The sequence below is a fragment of the Ischnura elegans genome, chromosome 11, assembly GCF_921293095.1.
Source record: "Ischnura elegans chromosome 11, ioIscEleg1.1, whole genome shotgun sequence".
NCBI lineage: Eukaryota > Metazoa > Arthropoda > Insecta > Odonata > Coenagrionidae > Ischnura > Ischnura elegans.
Genome location: NC_060256.1, coordinates 21,633,082 through 21,655,277, shown reverse-complemented (window position 1 = coordinate 21,655,277; position 22,196 = coordinate 21,633,082). Strand labels below are relative to the sequence as shown.

The 22,196-nt window shown below is 40.5% G+C and overlaps 1 protein-coding gene across 7 annotated transcripts in view; it reads right to left on the bottom strand.

The window, feature by feature from the left end:
• Window positions 1-1,094: 1,094 nt before the first annotated feature.
• The window catches only part of LOC124168443 (leucine-rich repeat and immunoglobulin-like domain containing-NOGO receptor-interacting protein 4), a 939,647-nt gene continuing 918,545 nt past the window's right edge, over window positions 1,095-22,196 (bottom strand). For all 7 annotated transcript variants that reach the window (XM_046546685.1, XM_046546684.1, XM_046546683.1 and 4 more), the window contains 3 exons: window positions 9,319-9,365; window positions 7,056-8,424; window positions 1,095-4,745 (listed from right to left, as the gene is read on the bottom strand). In XM_046546685.1, the coding sequence (XP_046402641.1) occupies window positions 4,395-4,745; window positions 7,056-8,408 (1,704 nt within the window). In that variant the 5' untranslated portion in view covers window positions 8,409-8,424; window positions 9,319-9,365 and the 3' untranslated portion in view covers window positions 1,095-4,394. The remainder of the gene's footprint in view (window positions 4,746-7,055; window positions 8,425-9,318; window positions 9,366-22,196) is intronic.

Genomic DNA, 22,196 nt, shown 5'->3' with positions numbered 1-22,196 from the left:
TATGAGAGCTATTGAATATCCAAAGAGGCCATCGAGCCAACTCATTTGCAAAAGTTCCCTTAATAGTCTATACAGACAATCACCCTCATCAAAGGGCGGGCTTGGCATTGATTGGGTTCAAGCACTCAACATACATTCAGGGTCTCAGATTCGAATATGGATCACTACATAAGATTTCTTCTCTTGGGAAAGCAGCAGACCCCTGATAATCCAGCTGCGGTTTATCTGGGTTGCGGATTATCCGTGCATGATTTTAACTGTCACTCAATTTGATCGCGATCTTTATAAAAAAATAAAATCGCACACAAAATCATCGGAATTACTGCATTAATGCTGGGATAAACCAGGCTTATTATTTCTGTTAGAATCCCTTTTGTAAAATGGAAGCGATCGCGTGCTGGCTGCATTCACGGGAGCAACTTGTTCCTGTTTTACAAGCTTCGCAACTGCTGCGCGACCGCACTCCGTGATCACGGATACACGTCGCGCAGCAGCTACAACCCGGGCAACTTGTGCGAGAGGCGACCGTGGCATGGCGTGGTGCCTGAGAGGACGTCGAGCAGTGGTTTTGAAGCATTCATGCAAACCACTTTTCTGTATCCGTGATCACACAGCCACGGATGTGTGGTTTTCGAAACCAGGACCTACATAAAGCATTAATAATACGAGTACAACCACGTAATTGCCGCTAAAAAGATCATGAACTGGCAATGAAAGCTTTCAATGAGTCCGGGAAGCACTCTAAAATAACAGAATAACGGCATTATTAATAAAATTTTGTTTGTTTTACGTAAATTATGAACATTTCAAGACATTTACGTGAAAGTTTGGGTTATCCGTGTTTTCCAATTATTCGTGCCGTCTCATCATTAGCCCGGATTATCGGGAGTGTACTGTATATTCAAATCAACAATTTAATAAAAAATCACCCTAGGTAACCACTAATTCTTAGATTAACATGCCTTAAAACTGACCAGTATTGGTAACACAAATTTCCTGGGTTGAAAAGCTGCCAAATCACAACCACGTTTCATCACCAATTGTCACAGAAATGCTTGAGGATTACAACACTTTCAAAGAAAGCAAAGAAGAAGCACTTTTCCAAGGTTTTTATTGAATTCTTCACTGGATTTTAATAACATTATGTATGTACAAATTAAAACAATGTATGTACATATATTACCTCGGAGTGAACATTATGTTAAATATTTTGGTTTTATTTTAGATTTCATGATATTGATGGAGACATAATGAAGAAGGAAATCATTACGACTGTACTCCAGTCAGCCTGATTGAAGCCTTTAGAAATTGATTCACCCAAACAACATCATTAATGATCACTGATGCATGAAATGCATAGATACAATTAAATATACACACTTCTTGGTAATAGAAAAAGCTATGTTATCCATAGGGAAATATTAAAGGGGGTATTGCTTTGTATTTAAGGCAAATGTATAGAAGAAAACACCTCCATATTTTTTACCCAGGTGTTTAGCCTAAAACTGTAGTGAAGGCAATGTTTGAGTACGAGTAACTTGCACCAAAACTGAAATGAATGTGATTCTTGTATCTGTAAACTCACAAACAGAAATAAATTCCAATTTAAAGTTGCCAATTCAGCCTTAAAATGCCGTCAAAATAATATTTCACTCAATTAGCATTCTAACCACAATTGTATGCATTTGTATCTAATTTAAAGAACTTTTGGCAGAGGTAAATAAATTTTTAACTCTGTAAAGAAATGCAAACCTTCACAAAGAGGCACCAGCACATTATGGAAGAGAAAATTGATTACAAATGACAGACTGTCACAGACATCACAATCATTCTTTGATTTATGCAGGAGGAGTCAGGTATATGAAATAACATACAGTTTTGGCAGAATTGCCAGGCAGAAAATCACAAAGAATTAAAAAACTCATTCTAACATCCTATTATCATTGAAAGACTGCACACCTTCAGAAGTTGAGTTTCAATGAATGACGATTCCCATTCACACAAGCTTCCTCAATGAAAAGAAGAGTTTTTCAAGACACATCCAACATACTTTCTTTGGGCCACTTGTATCGTAGAAAAATCTTCGGCAACACTCTTCAAGTTAACTAGGCTGACAATCACAGAATCCATTTCAGCCAATCATTGCTAAAAACTCTTGCATTAACAATAATAACTCATACGATGAATCGTTGGTTGATATTTCCATTCGCTCACTTAATTCCCATGGAGCACTACCTACCTTCACAGTCTCTAATATTGTGCAATTCAAATTGTATCAATGACCCTGAACTTTTTCAGCACTCAGTCTAGAACCTCGGCACTGTACGTTTCCAGCAGAAAGTTGATAAACTAAACACCTCTGTGCATGTGGAACTCTCTTGCTTTCAAATATGGCCAACCATATCAACGTTTTTAGGTTTCAGCTGAGCCCATGATGTTATTTGATATATATTTGAGGAACGTATGCTTCACTTTGCTTCAAATAATAGATTTTTATCACTAGACTTTCTTGCACTCCCCTAACACAACAGCATTAAAAGCGCACAACTAAGGTTAATGACCATTACTTCACTCTGAAGATTCATAAGCAGACAATCAACCTTTGCATGTTAGCATTGTGAACGTGTATAAAAATACACATTAGCCTACAAACTTATAATGCTGTAATTACCGCAGATTCAGGACAAAATATATTTAGAATGAAAAAAACACTTCAATCATTTATCCATTCATTTCATACGTCTTTAGAATCTTTCACTTGATAATATTTAGATGTACACTGCTGAACAAAGATTTTTCATTATACAAAATCCCAGCAAATTAATTATATATATTTTGTCAGCTATGTCCAATATGCCAGGGACATATTAATGTCAATACATGACCTATATGTACACATCCATACGACTTAGAAAAATACTTGTAAAAGACAATAAATATATAAAATCAGTCCAATTATATTCAGTTATTCTAAATCCATTTTTTACAACTGTACACACAAGCTAAAAGATAAACTAATGACTGTCAGACTATGGGCAACTGCAGAAAAAATCATAGCAAAACAACAGTGTTTTGGGATTTAAGGCTGAAAATAATGCATTCTCCACATCTTAAATGTTTAAAAAAATGGGAATAGCATCCTATAAGGCTCAAAAATGATTAAACAAAGGCAAAAACCAAGGATGCCTTTTCAAGGATGAGCATAATTAATTTGACACTACAAATGGTGGTAAACAAATGATTATTAAATTTTGCGCCAAAAAACTGAAGCCCTAATATATGCATGACAGTAAACTGGCTCTGTGCTTCTGCCAAAAGAATAACTTATACTGGAAATAAAAATTTCCAGGATGTAATCCGTAAAAGATGCTTCATTTAAGATTCTGAGAATTAAAAGTGAAAATAAAATTGGGCGTAATAACTAAAAACCATATGCAATTACCTATTGAAACATTAATTAACTGACTTTTGGATCAATTCTAATTGAAAAAAAACTTCAATTAAAAAGATCATGTGAAGAAAAAATAACCCTGTAATACTGGATATGTCACTCGGAGTGACTTAATGGGCTCCCTTCAAAAGAAATTACTAAACAGTGAAACTATTTAAATAAGAAACTGTATCACTATCCCAGTGAATAGTATATGCTTCAAGAAATCAGATTAACACATGAAATTATAATCTACTGTATAAGCAGCTACAATCACTTTCATCAAATCAGAATAACACGTAAACAACTAATGACTATATCCTGGGGAATGAGAAATTAATTTACATATATTGCCCTTAGTTTTGATGCATTGCTAAGCATTTACCCTCTATGCAAACACATATATGACGCATTTGAAACCTTTATAACATCAAATTGTTAAATTCAGACTCGGACTTCTTATTGCACTAGATACCTTCATAAATTCGAAATTCTCAATTTTACACGAGCTTCATCGACTTCTGCTTGAAATATTTGAGCGTTTCTCAGGAAAATATAACTGGAAAATGGAAAATGTCTCCCAAATGAACGTCTTTGATCACTGGTGTTGCCTCCCATAGGTGCCATCATTTCTTTGAAACAACAAGGATTGCATCAAGGCAGCTTACGATTTGTCCCGTGAAGTCAACACGTACCATGAAAAAAACACTTTCTTTTTCATTTACTCTGATGAAAAACGTACCAGAAGAAGAAGAAGGAGAGATCGTTAGGCCCATGAAAAAAATTTAAGGCCGTGCCTCTTTTTTTGAAAGAACGACAAAAGCTTGACTTAGCTAGTCCATTGTCTCTAGGTACCTTGCTCAATGACGCCACAGACGGTCCCAACCATTGGACGAACACTGCTTCTGCCAGTGGGGCGGGGGGCCCTTCCACGGCCCCTGCGGGCCCCCGCCCCTTGCCGCCACTAGAGTTCCGTCACGGGGATGGGCTTGAGGGCTGGAGGAGGGGGGACCATGCCGGAGGGGCGGAACGCCGTCCCCCCCGACAAGTGGGGGGGTGGAGCGATGGGGGCCCCCAGTCCGTGCAGGTGATTGGGCGGCAGGATGTGATTGTTGTGGTGTTGCTGAGGGGCCCTTATCACATAGTCCTCGTCTCCAAAAGTCTTCTGGTACTCGTGCTCCTTGCGCGATATGGCACGGTTGTTCCAGCGGTAGTCTTTGAGGGCGTCTTGCACCCGTCTCCTGTAGCGGTACAGGAGGACGACTAGCGTGATGATCAACACCAGGACCACGGCACAAATTGCCCCAATCACGGCCTGCAATAGACACAAGCACATGATGCTTGATATGGTGGAAATTCTTCACATCCAAAGGAATGAAGCTCTTTTGGGCTTGTTTTATTACACATACACAAATGAAATTTGATATTTTAAATGTTTTCAATTATGCATGTATATGTATCTGGAGGGTATGAATATTTGAATTGTAGGCTTGTACCATAAACCGAATTATAATGAACCATGTAAATTTAAGCAAGCAATAACAGTGCAAGAATATACACTGTATAAAAATTGTAAATCATAAGCATTGTAATAATTCAAATAAAGATTTAGGAAGGATAAATTCAGTAAAATCCTCAAGAAAGGGAACTTGCCCATTCCTGATTATGGGGGCTGGTGCGAGGAAGGAGGAGGAATGCACAATGTGAAGTGAGGGGCAAAGATACCCTCAGTGAAGGGACTAACTTCCTCAGCATTCCATTTTCTTCTTCTTTTTAATAAAAAAAAATGTCTTGTTACGGTCAACTGCAACATGATTATGCTGTACCCTTAAATTGAGAAAATTTTAAAGCTACAGTAAAGGAAAGTAGTTCTGAATTACGTTTAGTTAAACTAGAGGCCTAGCATGGAGGTGCTTAGTTACTGCAGCATTCGAAGTTAGTAAAATTTTAACTAGACATCATAAAAAAATAGCCTTAAATAGTGACTATCGTTTTTGCAAATAGTGCCATTATCAGGGTAAAGAATATTATTTTTTAATTTCACCATATTTGAACAGGAAGGAGAATGAAAATATTTGGTGGCTAAATATGGTGAATATTTGGGTCATTGGTGGTGATGGTCACTCAATGTAGGCATAAAACAAAATAGGTGACTGGTTTAAAAAGACAGTAATTTACTGGCAAGGCAACCCTAGCCTTACATCAAAACAGCACTGAATCCATTAATTAGTTCCACATTTTCTCTCTCTTTTCAACAATGTCTATCACACAAAAAAAGAGGGTAGAGCAAGCCATCAAAAGCACGCCATGGTGGCTTAGTCACCCAGCTGTTGTGTCCAGACAAATTTTGATGTTCAACCACACTTAGGTTCCACCAATCCTTGAATAATGAGAAAATTTGAAAGCTACAGTAAGGGAGAGTAGTTATGAATCACATTAATTTTAATTTTTTTTTAATTTTAAAAATTAATGTAATTTAGTAAAACTAGAGGCCCAGCGTGGAGACGCTTAGTTACTCCTCCATTCGAAGTTTGTAAAAGTTTAACTAGACATCATAAAAAGCCTTAAATAGTACATAAATAACACACAACATAATAATCTTAATCATTAGTCTTAAATAAAAATAATTATGGATTTTACATTTTGTTGTAAAAAATTCCAACATAATCAAGCACAGATTAACTTGACTTAGCCATAACCTTTTGCAAGAAATGGTTAGTAAAATAGTAGCTGCTTTATTATTCTGATTCCACCTCTACTATGCATATAAACATTTCATGAATAACTCAAATCTCTGATTTTCTTCATATTCTTCTAAAATTATGTTTTGCTTAAGAGTTTTGTTGGTAACTTGATAATGTTTGTATAACCTTGCTTATTGCCATACTTTACCTATGTAATATTTTTTATATGTTATTTTGTTTACATATTATTGTAAATTTGATTCATGATGGTTATTGGTAATTTGATATATTAATGTGAGAAACCTGCAGAAAATTGCAAATTGTTCTGGTTTTTCCTTTGCATTTTATTCTCTCATTATTTTGACCACATTGTACTTTCGTGTTATTGTTCATTTTAACTCATTAACATCCTTTGCTAGTGTAATAATTTAATGTGTAGCATTTTATAATGTTTAATTATATATTCAGTTATCATGTAAAATGACCGTCAAAACACATGGGCTTTAATTAACATATTTACGCAAATAACACATATTTGGAAAGGTATCCCCATCATCCACTAATGACAATGGGAAGAAAGAGGGTAAAATATTACCATGACATTAATGGTATCAGGGGCACAGCTAGGAATTAAGACTGGGGGGGTTTCAGGTGCAAAACACTGGGGCGTCTGAGGGTGTGGAATACCCACCAGGGTAAGCGAGAGGTGAAGAGTACCTCCCCTAGAAACTTTTTCAGATAAATGGTTCAAAATGGTGAGTTTTACGGCCTTCTGAGGGATATTTTATTAATATTTACACTTTTCTATAAGTAATATTAATCCAATTAATTGAAATAGAATAAATTTAAAAAATTCTCTGGTGGGGGGTTTATCCCCCAAAACCCCCCCCTCGCTGTGGCACTGAATGGTATTGTAGATAACTCCCTATGACGAATCTCACCTGCTTTTGCGTGGAGTCCCATGCTACAGCACAACCCATTTCTTCATCGGACAAGGCCCTCAGGGCCCGGCCCCTCACCGTCGATGGTGCATCACACAGCGCTTCCCCACCAATGCCACCCACAACATCCTCTGACGCCTCATCCACACCCAAGCTGCCTGCCTCTGGGTGCCGCGCCAACATGTCCCTCAGCCACCGCACCCCACAACCACACTCCAACGGGTTCTCAGACACATCCACAGAGCGCAGCGCTCCCCATGCAGCCAGAGTCCTAGGCACCTCCCGCAAAGAGTTTCCCCGCAGGGACAACCTCCTGAGCCTCGGCAAGCCGACAAAAACACCCTCACCCAGTTCCGTGAGTCTCCTGTTTGCGTTCATGGCTATTGCTTCCAAGTTGAGGTTTTCGGAGAAGGCATCTGGCGCCACAACCGTGAGCTCCCTCGAACCAGACAAATCCAGCACCCTGAGGTTCGTCAGACCTTTCAAGGCCTTCGATCCTATCTCCTGGAAATCATTCTGACCCAAAGAGAGCTCTTCAAGTCTTCCCAGGAGGGACAAAGGACCGGTCGGCACTGAGCTCAGCCTGTTGTCGGCCAGGGAGAGGCGTCTCAAGGCCTGGTTCAGACCGCGGAACGAATTCTCTCCCAGCGACGTCAGCTCCGCCCCTGAAATGTCCAGGGCCGAGAGGCGACCGAGTGCCGAGAAGGCATCGTCGGGAAGGGCGGGTCCCAACGCGTTCAGACCCAGGTGGAGCTCCGCCAGGGCCGGCAGCGGCGCGAGGGCCGGAGAGGGCACGGAAGATAGCTGGTTGTCGTCCAGCTGGAGTATCCTCAGGGCCGGCAGCCCCACGAACGCGTTGGGCGCCAGTCGGGAGATGCGGTTGCCGCCCAAGTCCAGCTCTTGCAGCTTGGGCAGGGCCGCGAAGGGCCCCGCGGGGACCTCCTCCAGGAAGTTACCCCTGAGGCCCAGCACGGAGAGGGAGCGGAGGCCGGCGAAGGTCCGGTTGTGCAGAGCGGAGATGCGGTTGTGGTCCAGGAGCAGCCTGGCCAGCTGCCGCTGCGCCTCGAACGACCCGGCCGGCACCGAGACGAGGTGGTTGTAGGAGAGGTCGGCGTGGGCCAGCTCGCCGTAGAAGTGGAAGGCGGCGTCCACGGCTCGCACCTTGTTGTGCTTGAGGACGAGTCGTCGTATGGAGGGGTTGAGGGTGATGGGGACCACGTCGAGGTTGGCCTCGACGCAGGAGGCGACCAGGGTCTGGTCGTCGCAGGCGCATCCGCTGGGGCAGAAGGCTTGCGAGGGAGAGGCCAGCTGCAGCAGGGACAGGACGACGGGGAGCATCTTCAGGGCCGCCATCACCACTCAGGACATTCTGCAGAAAGAAGAGCAGACATCTGGATTAATATTAATACTACACTAAGTAATAGGGTAGTTTCCTTCATCAAAGAAAACGAAAGGCATTGATGGCGATTCGTTACCCAACATTAGTGTATTCATGACATGCAAATTATTTGGTTTTAGAAATCCCAGTTTAGACGAATGGCAATGGTCAATTTTATCCTCATTTGAAAAAGGCCATAATGGCGCCCATGCGATTTAGGCATGCGAAAGCGCTTGACTTAAATAAGGATTATTAATACCTTATCAAACGAGGGAAACTTTCCGAACATAAGCAATTTTAATAGGTGATTATTAAGAGATGTTTCCCTGAGCTCTGTGCCTCATGCATGCATTGATAAGGAAACTACCCTATTGTTATGATCCATGACAACGGCCGTTCTCACAGTGCTGATGAAACCCAACAGCTCCTCGAGTGCTTTCAGTGTGACATTTTCGATCATCTGCCCCGGAATCCCGACCTAGTGTCGAATGACTACAATCTTTTACCCGAGATGAAAAAATAGCTAGTAAAACAGTGTTTGCAAACGGTCGATGCGGTTCCGCATGGCGGTAAAACTTATTGAAAGTTATTATCGGCAACATTAAATAAAAAGGGTATTGTGTAGCTTGTCACAGGCACGACAAATTTTTTAATCGTAGAGGCGATTATGTCGAAGAGCAGTAACAAGTGTGCATAAGTTTTGGCTATGAAATGCTTTTAATCGTTCACTTTGCCTTCTATTTACGGAGCGTTATAGGTTGATGAATAAACTGCCATCGAACTTCACTCGCGTTGCCTTTTTAATTAAATGTAAATATTAATCGAGTCACAGGGTTAAGAAACTAGCCTTCACTTAGATAGGGAACGGTTGATTGATACACTTACCTCGCCCTTCCTTAAAATCCGACCACAATGGATGTCCCGCTCAAGACCTGCGAAAGACAGAGAGGAAAATATGAGTGACAAAATCAAAAGCATCACGACAGAGCAAGATTAAAAATCAGAGCAGTACACGTGTTGTCAACCACCACGCAATTCAATGGTTATAGCCATTAAAATAACTTTACAACCAGTAATTCAAAATATTGATAATTGATTTAATTATTTTTCATCAGTGAAAGGTATGAATCCCCCCGGACATACAGGGAGACGAAGATACACTTTAAATAATTTTCTAGTCTATGATGTTCCTCCAATTCTATACTTAAACTACCATTGCTTCTACATAAGTATTGAGCAACTATCACTACATTGCTGATGCATAATGCCACAATTATTTCTGGTTTAGAGGCACGACGAGGTTAATTTAATATATCTGTCGACATTTTGTTAAAGTAATTCGCTAATGTCTTTGTGGACCAAATTTCACAATATACTAAACAATTCTAACAGTCATCTTCCTCATAGACACGATTTAAGTCCCTCCTAATTTTATTGCTTAAATCTGGGAATGATGCTATGGAATATCCAAAGTTTATAAGTATACGAGCGTGATGCGCCCGCTCCCAGCGGGCTTCCCCCGCTCTTTTCAATACAGGTCCGCAAAAAATATAATAATATGTATCTGAAACTAAATTGGCATCAATTAAATATCCTGAAATAAAGGTTTGCTCTGCACCATGGAGCAAGTGCGTGACGTCATGATGGCGGATCGCCTCATCCCCTGAGAGAAATATCAAGGGCCATTTTTTTAAACCAATTTTAGGAAACAATAGCAATATTTAGGAAGTAAGATATGACGTCGCATGCTCTCTGATAAATTATGTGCATTTTTGTACCTCATTTGTAGAGTTCGGTTGCGTATAAATTGAGAAAAAGGAATCTATACAGTAGAAATAATATAAGTATATTGTATCGTGTTCTTTTTTCGTGAGTGTTATTACCAAACCTGGGTGCCGCGGTTTTATTTAGCAAACAACGGAGAAATAATCAAACCCTAATCGATTCTCCCAAAGATTCATGTCTAAATCTGGGGATCCAAAGAGACCACATCCTTTTACTGCGAGGGTTTGTAGTGCAAACTTTGAAAGGGCCGATGGCCGATACGGCACAAGCAGCTTCCCCGACGCCAGAAGATATATCAGCACCGAGTCTAGTCGCGCACCCGGGAATATCCGTCGACAAGAAATTTTCTCTTTCCGTAGCAGGAGACAAAAGAAGGGATTTGTCCGCTGCTGCGATAATAATGGCTTCTGTGGATGAGGATACGTACTACAACCGTGTGTGTAGTATCTACCTGGAGCTTCCTGCTTCCACGTTGCCATGGAGATCGATCCGGAAACGATGAGCAAGCGAGAGTAAACAAACGTCCCTCGGCGATTGCGACGTCGGTGCAAATGCAGGTCAGTCGAGTTTAATCCGCCGCGCATTCCGACGACGGAACAGAAATGAGTACATACACATATATTCATACATAGGGCATACAGGCCCTTCTGGATCGGCTTTTGAGATGGCCACTCGGTCCACGGCAACGGATGACCCACCTTCAAGGCGAACGAATAGTCGGGGCATATCTATTTAACAAAAAAATTCGTTCACTATGCGACATTCAGTTCGTTAACTAGAACAAATTAGCTATTAATTATACTCAAGGAACAATTAACAAGTGAGATTCCGGTGACGATACCTCAATGGCGTCGCCCGTAGAAAATTAAATAGCACGGAACCCGATGAAATTAGCGTGAGAATTTGCGCGGAGTTCGATCGATTGCAAATTAATGGCCAAATTAATTTATGACACTTTTTCTAACCTGGTGTGCGCGCGAGCGTCCAAGATTTTCGACTTGAACTTTTAAACTTCCTTTGAATTGCAAGCAGATTAAATGAAAAGTGAAAAATTTCAAGTGCGCGAAAACGCGGCGGGCTAAGTACGGATGCTGGGAAAAGCCCGTGTGACGTCATTCTGGTTCCCGCTCCGCCCTGTGAGGTGACCTTGGGCGAGGGTATGTGCTTCACTGCGATGCAGACTGCTAGCAGGTAGCAGAGTACCCTGGTAGCGGGTAGCGATTGGCTTAAATAAGAATTAATACCTTATCAAACGAAGGAAACTTTCCGACCATAGGCAGTTTTAATAGGTGATTATTAAGAGATGTTTCCCTGAGCTCTGTGCCTAATGCATGCATTGATAATCTCAAACGATGTAAAACTGCTATCTACTCGTGTAGAAACTAGGTCCCTGTGACGTCACGTGGAGTGGCATCGCATGGGCGCCAATCTGACCTTTTTCAAACGAGATTAAATTGGCCATTGCCATTCGTCTAAACTGGGATTTCTAAAACCAAATAATTTTTATGTCATGAATACACTAATGGTGGGTAACGAATCGCCATCAATTCCTTTCGTTTTCTTTGATGAAGGAAACTACCCTATTTTGCACAAATCGCTAATTTTACCCATAAATGCCACGCAAGCCCAACAGCAAAACATAGCTCTGACGGATTCGTGTTGTTTTACAGTTCATTGACAGCCGCATCGGTTCGTGAGGGCTTTGGTCGTACGAGCTTACTTTCCCGTTTGCCATTGCAACCCTTAGATACTTAAGTCATTAAATGGTATGCACTAAGGTGTTTTATACAGACTGCAATGCACTCAGATCCGAAATCACGGTTGAAGAATATTATAGGGTACATGGATGGGAAAGGTATGTTGAGACGAAAAATAAGTCCTCATTCAGGCATTTACTCATAACTGTAAAATAATGAAAAACGAAAGTTTTAGCCCAGTTTTCATGATTTGGTGACATCATTAAGTTCTCCCTTCATTAAATCATTCTAGAGGGCGTAACCTTGACGGAAAGTATCGCTCACTAGAGTTTAAATGACAACGAACCACGTCATATGGATGCGAAAGGCTGAGAAGCAGCGGAGAGGAGATGAGCTGCTCGCAAAGATTCAGTGACGTATGGTCTGGTATTAGGAGGACGCGACCGACAGCTGAGGTCATTAGCGCCATGAGGGAAGGGTATGGAAGGAAGGGTGGAGAGAAACCCGGCGTCGGCATTAGCCTGCTCTCAACGAAAGGCGCCGAGGGGACCACGGCTTAACGTCCCATCCGACGGACGTAGTGTTGCACTTGAAATGTCCGCCACACAGCATTCAACATTCAGATCGGGCAGTCTCTGAAAATTCTCTGCCACCACCGCCGGGATTTGAACCCGAGGCCACGTGGTGGGAAGCCAACACTCTAGTCAACACACCAACGCGATCGCTGTCAGTGACGTCATTAACCCGTTAACGCCTAGCGGTACCAAATGGTACCGGCTGGTAGTGCAGTGCTAAACGTAACTTTTTTGTCATTTATCGTAATGTATTAGGGTTTTTGAGAGTTTTCAATTGATATGAATATTTTTAATAACATTTTTCCGAAAGGTTTGCCATTTAAAGCCGTAATTAACGCATTTAGAGCCGTTCGAAATTTGTGAATTATCAACTAGCCTGAAAAAACGGAATTTTTATACCAAGCATTTCGATTTTCTTTACTTACGCCTTAAGTACTGTTAATACAAAGGTTATATTATGAAATTACGATTGTTATAACATGTATATCTCATATAAAGTATGGTTATTTGGTGTGAGTCTAATATTTGGGATGTAATGGTGCAAAACATTTTGGTGGTAGCACAGTTACCACTTATAGCGGTACCATAAGGCGTAACTATTATTAGTGGTAAGAGAATAAATTTTGCACCTAATGACTCCGAATTTCAATGATAATTAGATACATGATCACCACAAAAATCGCAGAAACTTTTTAATTCAGGCGTTACCGGGTTAACTTCTCCATTGGCGTCGTCAGCATCAACACTTTGGGGGGGGGGGGATAAATGAGGAGTCTGGGGGTCCTCCCCCGGAAAATTTTAAATATTGGGGGGGACGCGTCCCCCATGTCCCGTATGGCGGCGACGCCCGTTAACTTCTCAGCGAAAGAGGTAAGCCCGTCGATATTTTGCCGCTAATAGCTCGAGAAGTAGGTAGCGAAATAAAGACAGAAAAATTAAAGTATTTATTTTTATTTTTCTACCTCTTTCGCACTAAACGATTATTTTAAAATATGTTGAACGAGCCCCTTCGGCACAAATACTGGTCCCGTTTTCTCAATAGGCACTACCCTAACTTTAAATGCTGTGCATGACCCTTGAGTAGTTTGCAGGGCATACAGTGTGCCTCCTGTTGATTAAGGAGACAACGCCAGGGCCTATCGGATACGGTCTGAACCCTTGGCCATTTGACCCCCGAGCAATTTCGACCCTATCTTCGTCCACTGTCCCTGGGGGATAAGACCTTGGGCCTCGCGCCCTTTGACCTAGGATGGGAGCCGTGGTTGAGAATATCAAGGGACATCTCTAGATAGACGAGAAGAGGAGAGGCTTCAGCGAGCGTATCTACCACTACGGATGGACCGAGTCCGGGGTCCCGCGGGGCTAGCGTGACGTGGAACTCGAATGTGGACGAATCAGGAAGAGAAGCGAATTGGAAATTTCACATTCGCCGCTGCGGCCTTGCATTCTTTTTCACTCGGACTGCGGTTTTTTTTTCGCCATCCACTTCCGTCGACCTGGCGAGGGAGTAGCCAAAATCCTCCGCAAGAATCATCACCAAAAGTATTCACGAATGCAAACCCTTTGAGTACCAACCGATCTTCTAGGTGCTAAAAGTGCAGAGGCATTTTTTATTATTTTGCAGTAGGTTAGGGAAAAAATTAGGTCTCAAAAACAAGTAAAGGTAAATGTTCAAAAACTTAAGGAAATCTTTATTATATGTGGTTACACCTTTTCATTATATTATTTGACGAATTTTTTGTAATATGAGTTAATTTTTATAATTTAAAGAAAATAGTCAATGTTAAAATAAAATGAATATTGACAAATGTATGATTAGTTGTGTAATATTTCAAACCCTGCCGCGTGAACGGCGGTGAAATATACAAGAATTGCCATCAGAAAAAAAAATTGCCATGTATAATTGTATAATTGCCATGGGAATTAAGGAACCTGGATAGCGTAGTGCTCTGCGCATTGGCCCGGAAAGCCAAAGGTCCGTGATTCGATTCCCGGTCCAGGGGAATTTTTTCTCATGGCAATTCTTGTATGTATGATTAGTTAATTGTCAGCATCTAAGAGTGACATTGCATGAGGACCGCGATAGCGCTCCTGGCACTTTTCGCGAGAGATATGCACTCTAAGGGTTAAAACAAAGGATTCTCCAGTTTGCCACAAAGCGTGCTGGTTAATTCCTGAACTGCTACTAGCATTGGTTGGAGAGAATCGCGTGCGATAAAAATGTGTTAGCGAGGACATAGAATATGTGACACGGCAGGTCAATGTATTCCAAATTTTGCGCTGAATGAGACAACAATCCCACCTGTTCCCTCATACTTTTATTCTTTTTATACACAGTCAGACAACACGAAGTATCCATTCATTAAAAGAATCCGGAATATCACCGAGCTAATTGAGCGGCTGAATGTGTAATTTGACTCGTTTGGAGAAAAGTGCTTGAAAAATTGCGGGAAAAATAGGCAATCGTTCGTGAAAGAGTAAATTTGAACGGAACTCGGCGAGGCCCTCGCACAAAGTTGCTGAGAAGTTGTGATCAGCCCGGCAACAGTTGATGACGTCAACAACTTACGTGCGAAATGGTTAATGGTTATGGAAATGGTTGTGATTTTTCGCCGCGAGTAGCTCGAGAAGAAGATGATAGATCGAGAAACGGAAAATACTGGTCTATTCATATTCCAAACTCTATCGATAGTAACATGACATTGATTTACCTGCCTTAATAATTTCCCTTGATCCTTGGCGCACACAGCAAGCAAAAGGAATACAGCATCTGCGAAGTGGACAGAGGTCGAAGGTCAGAATATGAGGACGAAAGCAGCACTCTAAGCGATGAATGATTAGAATTGATGTGAGGGGCTGACAGCACGAAGCCATTCTTAGCGACGGACGTCAATCTGTTAATATTCCATTCGAACGATGATGTCGCGACAGTCGGCGGCGAGTCTTCTCCAATGCCAAGTCACATTGTGATGTGACATACTGTGAAACACATTCAAATATAACCTAATTAAGGGTAAATTGAAAAAAATCATGCTCGCACATCGTGTATCATGGATGGAAGAGTCTTTTAAAGCTATAAGCCCATATTTCTCACGATTGCACGAATTGAACAAATATCCAAACTACTTAAAACAACTAAGCTTTCGAACTATTTAAGATACTTGACCTACATTCAAACTACCGTAGATTTAATGATATTTTTTTCAGGAACACACTATCCAGAGCCCAATTAAAATAATGCATTCCAATCGCACTTAAAAAAGTCTCGTGAGACTCATTTTTAACTGTATGGAAAATCCTTCGAATGCAATACACCAATTCCTCAAGACCAAATCCCAAGCTAATTTTCACGCTAATTTTTCTTTGAATCTTGAAACTGACGAAATAGTACTGAAATTTCACGGTAATTCATCTACATCTGCATAGTACCCCGCAAACCGCCTAATAAGGCGTGTGGAAGGGGGTGTTAGGAAATTAGCCGTTTACATATAGAAAAAAAAATTCTCAAGAGAAAATTACGAAAAGAATTTTTAAAACCCTATATGGTTCGGGGGAAAAACGAATTCCCATTCCTTTCCCTTCGGAAAATCTCTCTCTTAATTTATCGCTTCTGTCGGACCTGGAAATGTAGAGGGGCTCTAATATTATGTTCTCCGTGTCGCTCTTAAAGATATTCTATTCTCAATCGTTCAGGCATTCTAAGCCCGTAATTTCTCCGTACGGTAACTTTATTGTTAATTCTTTTCAATAAGCCGGCCTTAATTTAGCTTGGGCGGCTGAGAATTCTGACAAATTCGCAGATGAGAAATTAGTGCACCGCGCGCTGAGCTCGAGAATGGCTAATATATAGCAGGTAGGAAGTACACTCTCGAAACGTCGTATTAGTCGAAGCCCCCAGATTACAGCCGTAGTCGGGAGATAAGAAATTAGTTCGACACAAGTGAATCTCGCCAGCTTCCGTCTTGGAAAGAGGTGATTTTTTTCCAGTTCTCTAGGTGGGATCCGTTACAGATAAAGTCACCAGTAGGTCGATCCGGCGTCTCGAAGATTACTCTCCGTTTATCACAGAGAGCCGAGACATTTCTGGCACCACGTATGTACTCTCTGCAATGTATGTACCTATATACTTCCTCCAGGGAGCCATACCCACATACAGCACCCAAGACATCAGGGCCTTGCAAAGAGGGGATGACCCCATCTCCCCTTCTAACCCTTACAGTATATAGAACCCCTGACCCCCGCTCCACCCCCCCCCCCCAAAAACTCCACTTTTGCAACATTCATGCCTTATCGCTCACACGTGTCCGGAATCCGACGACGCTCCTGCCATCTCGCGGCCAACTCCCGTATCACCTGAGCGCAATCTACATTTCCCCGAGGGGCTGAGGAAGAATAGATAGAAGGAGGAGATGAAGATAACGAGGAGGCAGAGGAACAGAACGGAGGAGCAGAGATAAAAAAAGTAAGAAAACGATCGTGGAGCCAAAGCAAGAGGACTACAATGAGAAGGTCCCACTCCGTCGCATAGGAGCTTAATTGTTGCTACCACTTAGGGTGCACTAAAATCGGCTTTCAAAAATGTCCGCAGAGCGACGCTGAGTTCAAATTCATTCCATTCATTCTCAATATTTACTACATAATATTTGAAATCGCGAGTAATAGCAATTACTAGTCATGAAATTAGTATAAAACAATATTCACCTTAAGAAAAAAATACCAATCAAGATGATGACGTGTCTCGTCGAATCCTATGTCCTACTTTAAATTATTTATGTGGAACAACAAAGTTTTCTACTCTTCATTACACCCATTAGTTCTTGTGCAGCCAATGGCTCGACAGCAGGAGCTTTTTTATGCCTTTTACACCCATTGGTTTTTTCCAAAATCTAAATTCACCCAAATATGTATTCAAATCCTAGAATTTATTTATGTGAATACTGTTTATAGATTCCTGATTATTTGCCAGAAAATAGCTCTAAATATAATGTAAATGAATAAAGATTAACAATATGTAATGAAAAACTATTGACAAAGTCGAAACACGGTTGAAGAATTATTCTTTCAAAACATAAAACAATATCAGTTTCACAAATATATGTAGCACTGCTCTGTGTGATAACACATAGAAATGACTAAAGATAGGGATTTAAAAATAAGTATTTAATAAATGCATAAAATCGCGAGGAATAGCGTTGAAAAATTATGGATTTCAAGAACCACATAAACAATGGTTTTCAGTCATTTCGGTTAATAGTCATTATTATGCCTAATTGCTCCATGCAGGTAAGACCGCTTCCCCCGTCAGCGGCGGCGAGTAGTGACTTAAGTAAACAAAATTGAATGCGCAGAACAACATATTTGGAGGCCGATTGGATGTCTTCTTTTGTGATATTCGTGTGCCAAAGCCTATGCGGCTCTTTATCATATTTGCGCAAAAATATGATCCACACATAGCATAGCAATCTTGCGCAAGAAAGAAGACTTAACAAGTGATGATATTAAAAAAAAAACATAGTCGGTTCCCAGCGATTTACTCTGGGGGAAGGAGTTGGAAAACTTATGAGACGGGAGAGACCAGCCAGTCCTTTATGGCATTATGTTAGCTAAATGAGGGCCGTATTTTATTTTACGCATATACGGCAACATTTAGCGAAACTTTTATACAAGGAAGTATTGTGGAACACTTGGTTCCATATTGATGTTAATCTCTATCATTGAAAGCTAGAATCTCTATACATTCATTTTATAACATGAAAAGTAAATAAAAGGTAAAACAATAAGTTGATATTGAGCAAACAGAAATCGTGAATCACGGGAATACTAAATATGATATATATCTGATATATATTATATAAATCTGATTTCCATCTGATTTCCCCGTGGTTTTCGAAAGATTGAAATCACCGTGTTTAATTCAGCTTACGGGGAGGAAGGCTAAAAGAAGAAAAATAGTTAGCCTAAGTTAGTTAAAGAAAAATAGTTAAAAATATATAGACAGCCCCCAATAATGGCTCCAGATATGCGATTATCAAATGAGTGATAACCTCTTGGCTCTAGAACTGCTTCAGGGGTCGAAATGTTTTGAGTATCCATTCATGGGACTTCGATAATATTTGCACACCGTGAGGCGCCTCGGAAAATGACCTTTCTCTTCCTCATCGCCTTATTCTCTCACCTTAGCAATGCCCCCTCATTCATAAGTTGAAATGTGATGATGGTCGCCCGAAATGAATTCTTTCCCTCCCGAAGCTTACTCCACAGCGGCCCATGGACAGATTAGCAATGGGCTGGTTGGGAGAAATAACTTGCGAACAATTTTGTACACATGTTCTGCTGACTTCAATTTTTGACCTGCTACATGCTAAAATAGGCATGCTGATTACAAAACCATACCATTTGATAGATAACCTACAAATTTCCTGTATGGACAGCATATCAGGTAAGATTTCCCATTACATTCCTTCAGTTGCACATTTTTTACTACGTAGGAGACAAAAAAGAAGGTATCCTGTAACTTAAAAAAAGTGACGGGATAGACAAAAACTGAGGTAATTTTCTTATTCAGAAGCCAAAAGTTAGTCAAAAACGAGTCTCATATAAAAAAACAAAATAGCTGTTCCCCATTGTAATTAAACACCAAAACGATGTTTCTTGCGATGCAAAAAATATTAATCTAAATATATAACGATATAACAATAATCGAAATAAATAACGATTAATCTAAACATGCCACTGCTTCATGTTCTGAGGTTTTACCTCCATTACTGTTGTTCACGCGCGGAATGAATGGTGTAAGATTTGAGGATGGCATTCTTCCGTCAACGCACGGAAATATGTCTGCCATTTCGAACGCATAAACACCGATAACATATGCATTTTTAATTCTCTTGATCCACATGCATTGACAGTTATTGTGCAACCGGCGTGAATAATGGAATTCCCCTGCACGTGGTACCCCACGCGCTACACGTTCCGAGTTATTTTTTCCGACGTTCATTCATTTTTAACGAGAGTCAGTTGGTGTTTTTTTGTTTACATACATGATTGATAATTCATAAAACTCCGCGGTACCTGAATTCTTGAAGCGTAGTTCTTGTGTTGGGGTGACGGATGATTGCGTATCTATTGAAACTAAACTCAGTTAAGCATTGATTTTTTCGCTGGGCTGGTTCTATAGTTACTATATTACACGAAACTTCAATTTTTTTTCGGCAGTAACACATTATTGCATCCTTTGAGAATTATTCTCCTCTGTAGATCCTCTCATTTGCCAGTGACCTGCATAAACTCCATCAGTATTGCGGTTATCGCTATGAATTGTAACAATACTACCTCCAAACTCAGGGCTAACCTCTGGTTCTCTGGAGTTTCAGTCACCAATTCAATCCTGGTCAGTGCACTGGTCCTTTGGTGTACATGTATTCTCCGACGATAATAATAATAATAATATATATACCCGTTTTATTTAATAGAAAAAGAAATTCTATTCAAAATTCTAGTCTTAGTCTATTCTAATTTAAGTATACCGGGACTGGCCACGGTGATAACTTTACGGAAGTCACCCGCAATGCCCACTTGTGCGAAAATTCCACAGAGAAAAAATCATTCGCCTTGACCGGGATTCGAACCCGGATCCCTCGATTTCCGGCCGAGTCGAGTTTCCGGAAATCGAGGGATCCGGGTTCGAATCCCGGTCAAGGCGAATGATTTTTTTCTCTGTGGAATTTTCGCACAATTAGTCTATTCTATTCAAAAAGACGCGGCTAACCCGGAAAATATATAGAGAACTTATATTATATAGGTACTTCAATCCTTCACGAGCGGCTTATTAAGATTACACATTTCGTTGAAAGCATGGGCTAATCTTATAAAGAATCATTTCCGATGTTTCCGCCAATAAGCCCCCCGATGGGTTGTAGCCAAATCATATAAACAGAAAATTGCGCTATCCAACAATGTCTTAGGTGCATAAACTTACGCTAAATCACTGGAGGAAATATCTTTCCCATAAAATAAATTATAAAAATTATAATAAATATTTTCGTTGTCATCCGCGAGTAACTTTTAACTTAATCCCGTTCTATTTCTAATCACTCTATTTCTGTCAACTGATTCCTTGCATTAGCTTTAAACTTTTAAAGAACGTCTTTTTTTTACTTTCTTCTCCACGATGAAGTGCGTAACTTCACGATAAATTGATTCATGATTCCGCTATGGGTAACTAAATTACTTTGGAACCAAAATTTCGTAATTTTTATTCGACTGAAATTCAAACCGCAATTTAATTTTTCCCCCCTGATACAGTAATCTGGCTGTCGCTCATAGCATCTGGATGGGGATTTCGCTAATCGACCTGCAGATTAAGGTCCTCGTCTCGGCATTCCTGGTTTTGCATAATCGGCTCCGTGTTAAGATAATCACTCGGAGGTGTTCCGCTTCCCTGCCGATCACAGCTGACGTGCGAAGGAACGAATGTGTCTCTGTATTGGAAGGATTGAGGAAAGTCTAGAGGGGAAGGGGGATGACTTTCCCTACACCCCCTGTAATTGGCCGGGACGATTCCGTCAAACGGGGCAATTAAATGGGGCACCGAGAGATGGCTCTGGCGGCGACGTATGAGTCAAAAGGGACCCGCACGTAGCGGCCGTAACGGAGGTCACAAGATGACTCCCAGTCGAATTCCACGTGGAAAGGGTATGCGTGCCACACGGTATCCCTTAGGGCCAGGTACCTTCTCTGTCATTGATGATCTGCACGGCATTATTCTAATTGCTAATTTTGCCAACGCCGCGCAGTTACGATGGGCTCGTTCTGCATTTTTAAATTGATCGCTCTTGCAAGCATTAGGAAGGTAAGATTGACCTTTGGCTCCTCAGTCATAAGTGCCAGTTATACGAAAGATCGGCTGTGATTTGAAATGTATACGATCCTTTTTTCAATATTCAATCTTGAAATAAACACCAGAAATATCTCACCCTTCCCTAGGCTACAGCAAAGAAAAATATTTGACGAGGTAAAAAAGCTTTTAAAATTCATTGCAAAGCATTCAAAGTATTTTCGTGAATTTTATCTGGACCTCCACCGGTTCAAATCGTTAAATATCACCAAGGTTTCGTCATCGTCTCTCATCAATCACTCATCGTCATCAAGGTGAATGAATTATTTTTTGTTTGTTTCATAAACTGTTCACGTTTCCAAACGAAACATTCAAAGCGCATTCATCCACTCGCTATGCTCGATGAATTTATTAATTGAAATAATTGAGTAGAAATCCAGTATTTTTCTAAATTTGTATTTTATACCAAGATTTGCAGTACATTAATGAATAGAGCTATATACGTTAAAAATTGTGCGTAGGTGAATAAAGTCTTGTGACATGGTACGATTTTGAGGCCTACTTCTGGATTTATTTTAATTTTCACTAGAAATATTTATGAGTAAAATACATTATTCATCTTGTGTTCAAATTATTTTCACTATAAAATACTTTACATATAAACATTCGATGTGAAATTATCGACCGGTTTAATATGCTTGGACGTTACGCAGCAAATCTGTTCACGAACTACTTGCGCTGGAATTTACGTAAAATGTTATATTATTCATATTATAAATATTCACGATGGAATTTTGGTTATCAATAACGTTTATATTTATGAGTTATTTATGGTCTTGTAATTGATTCTCATCGCAAATAGTAATTATT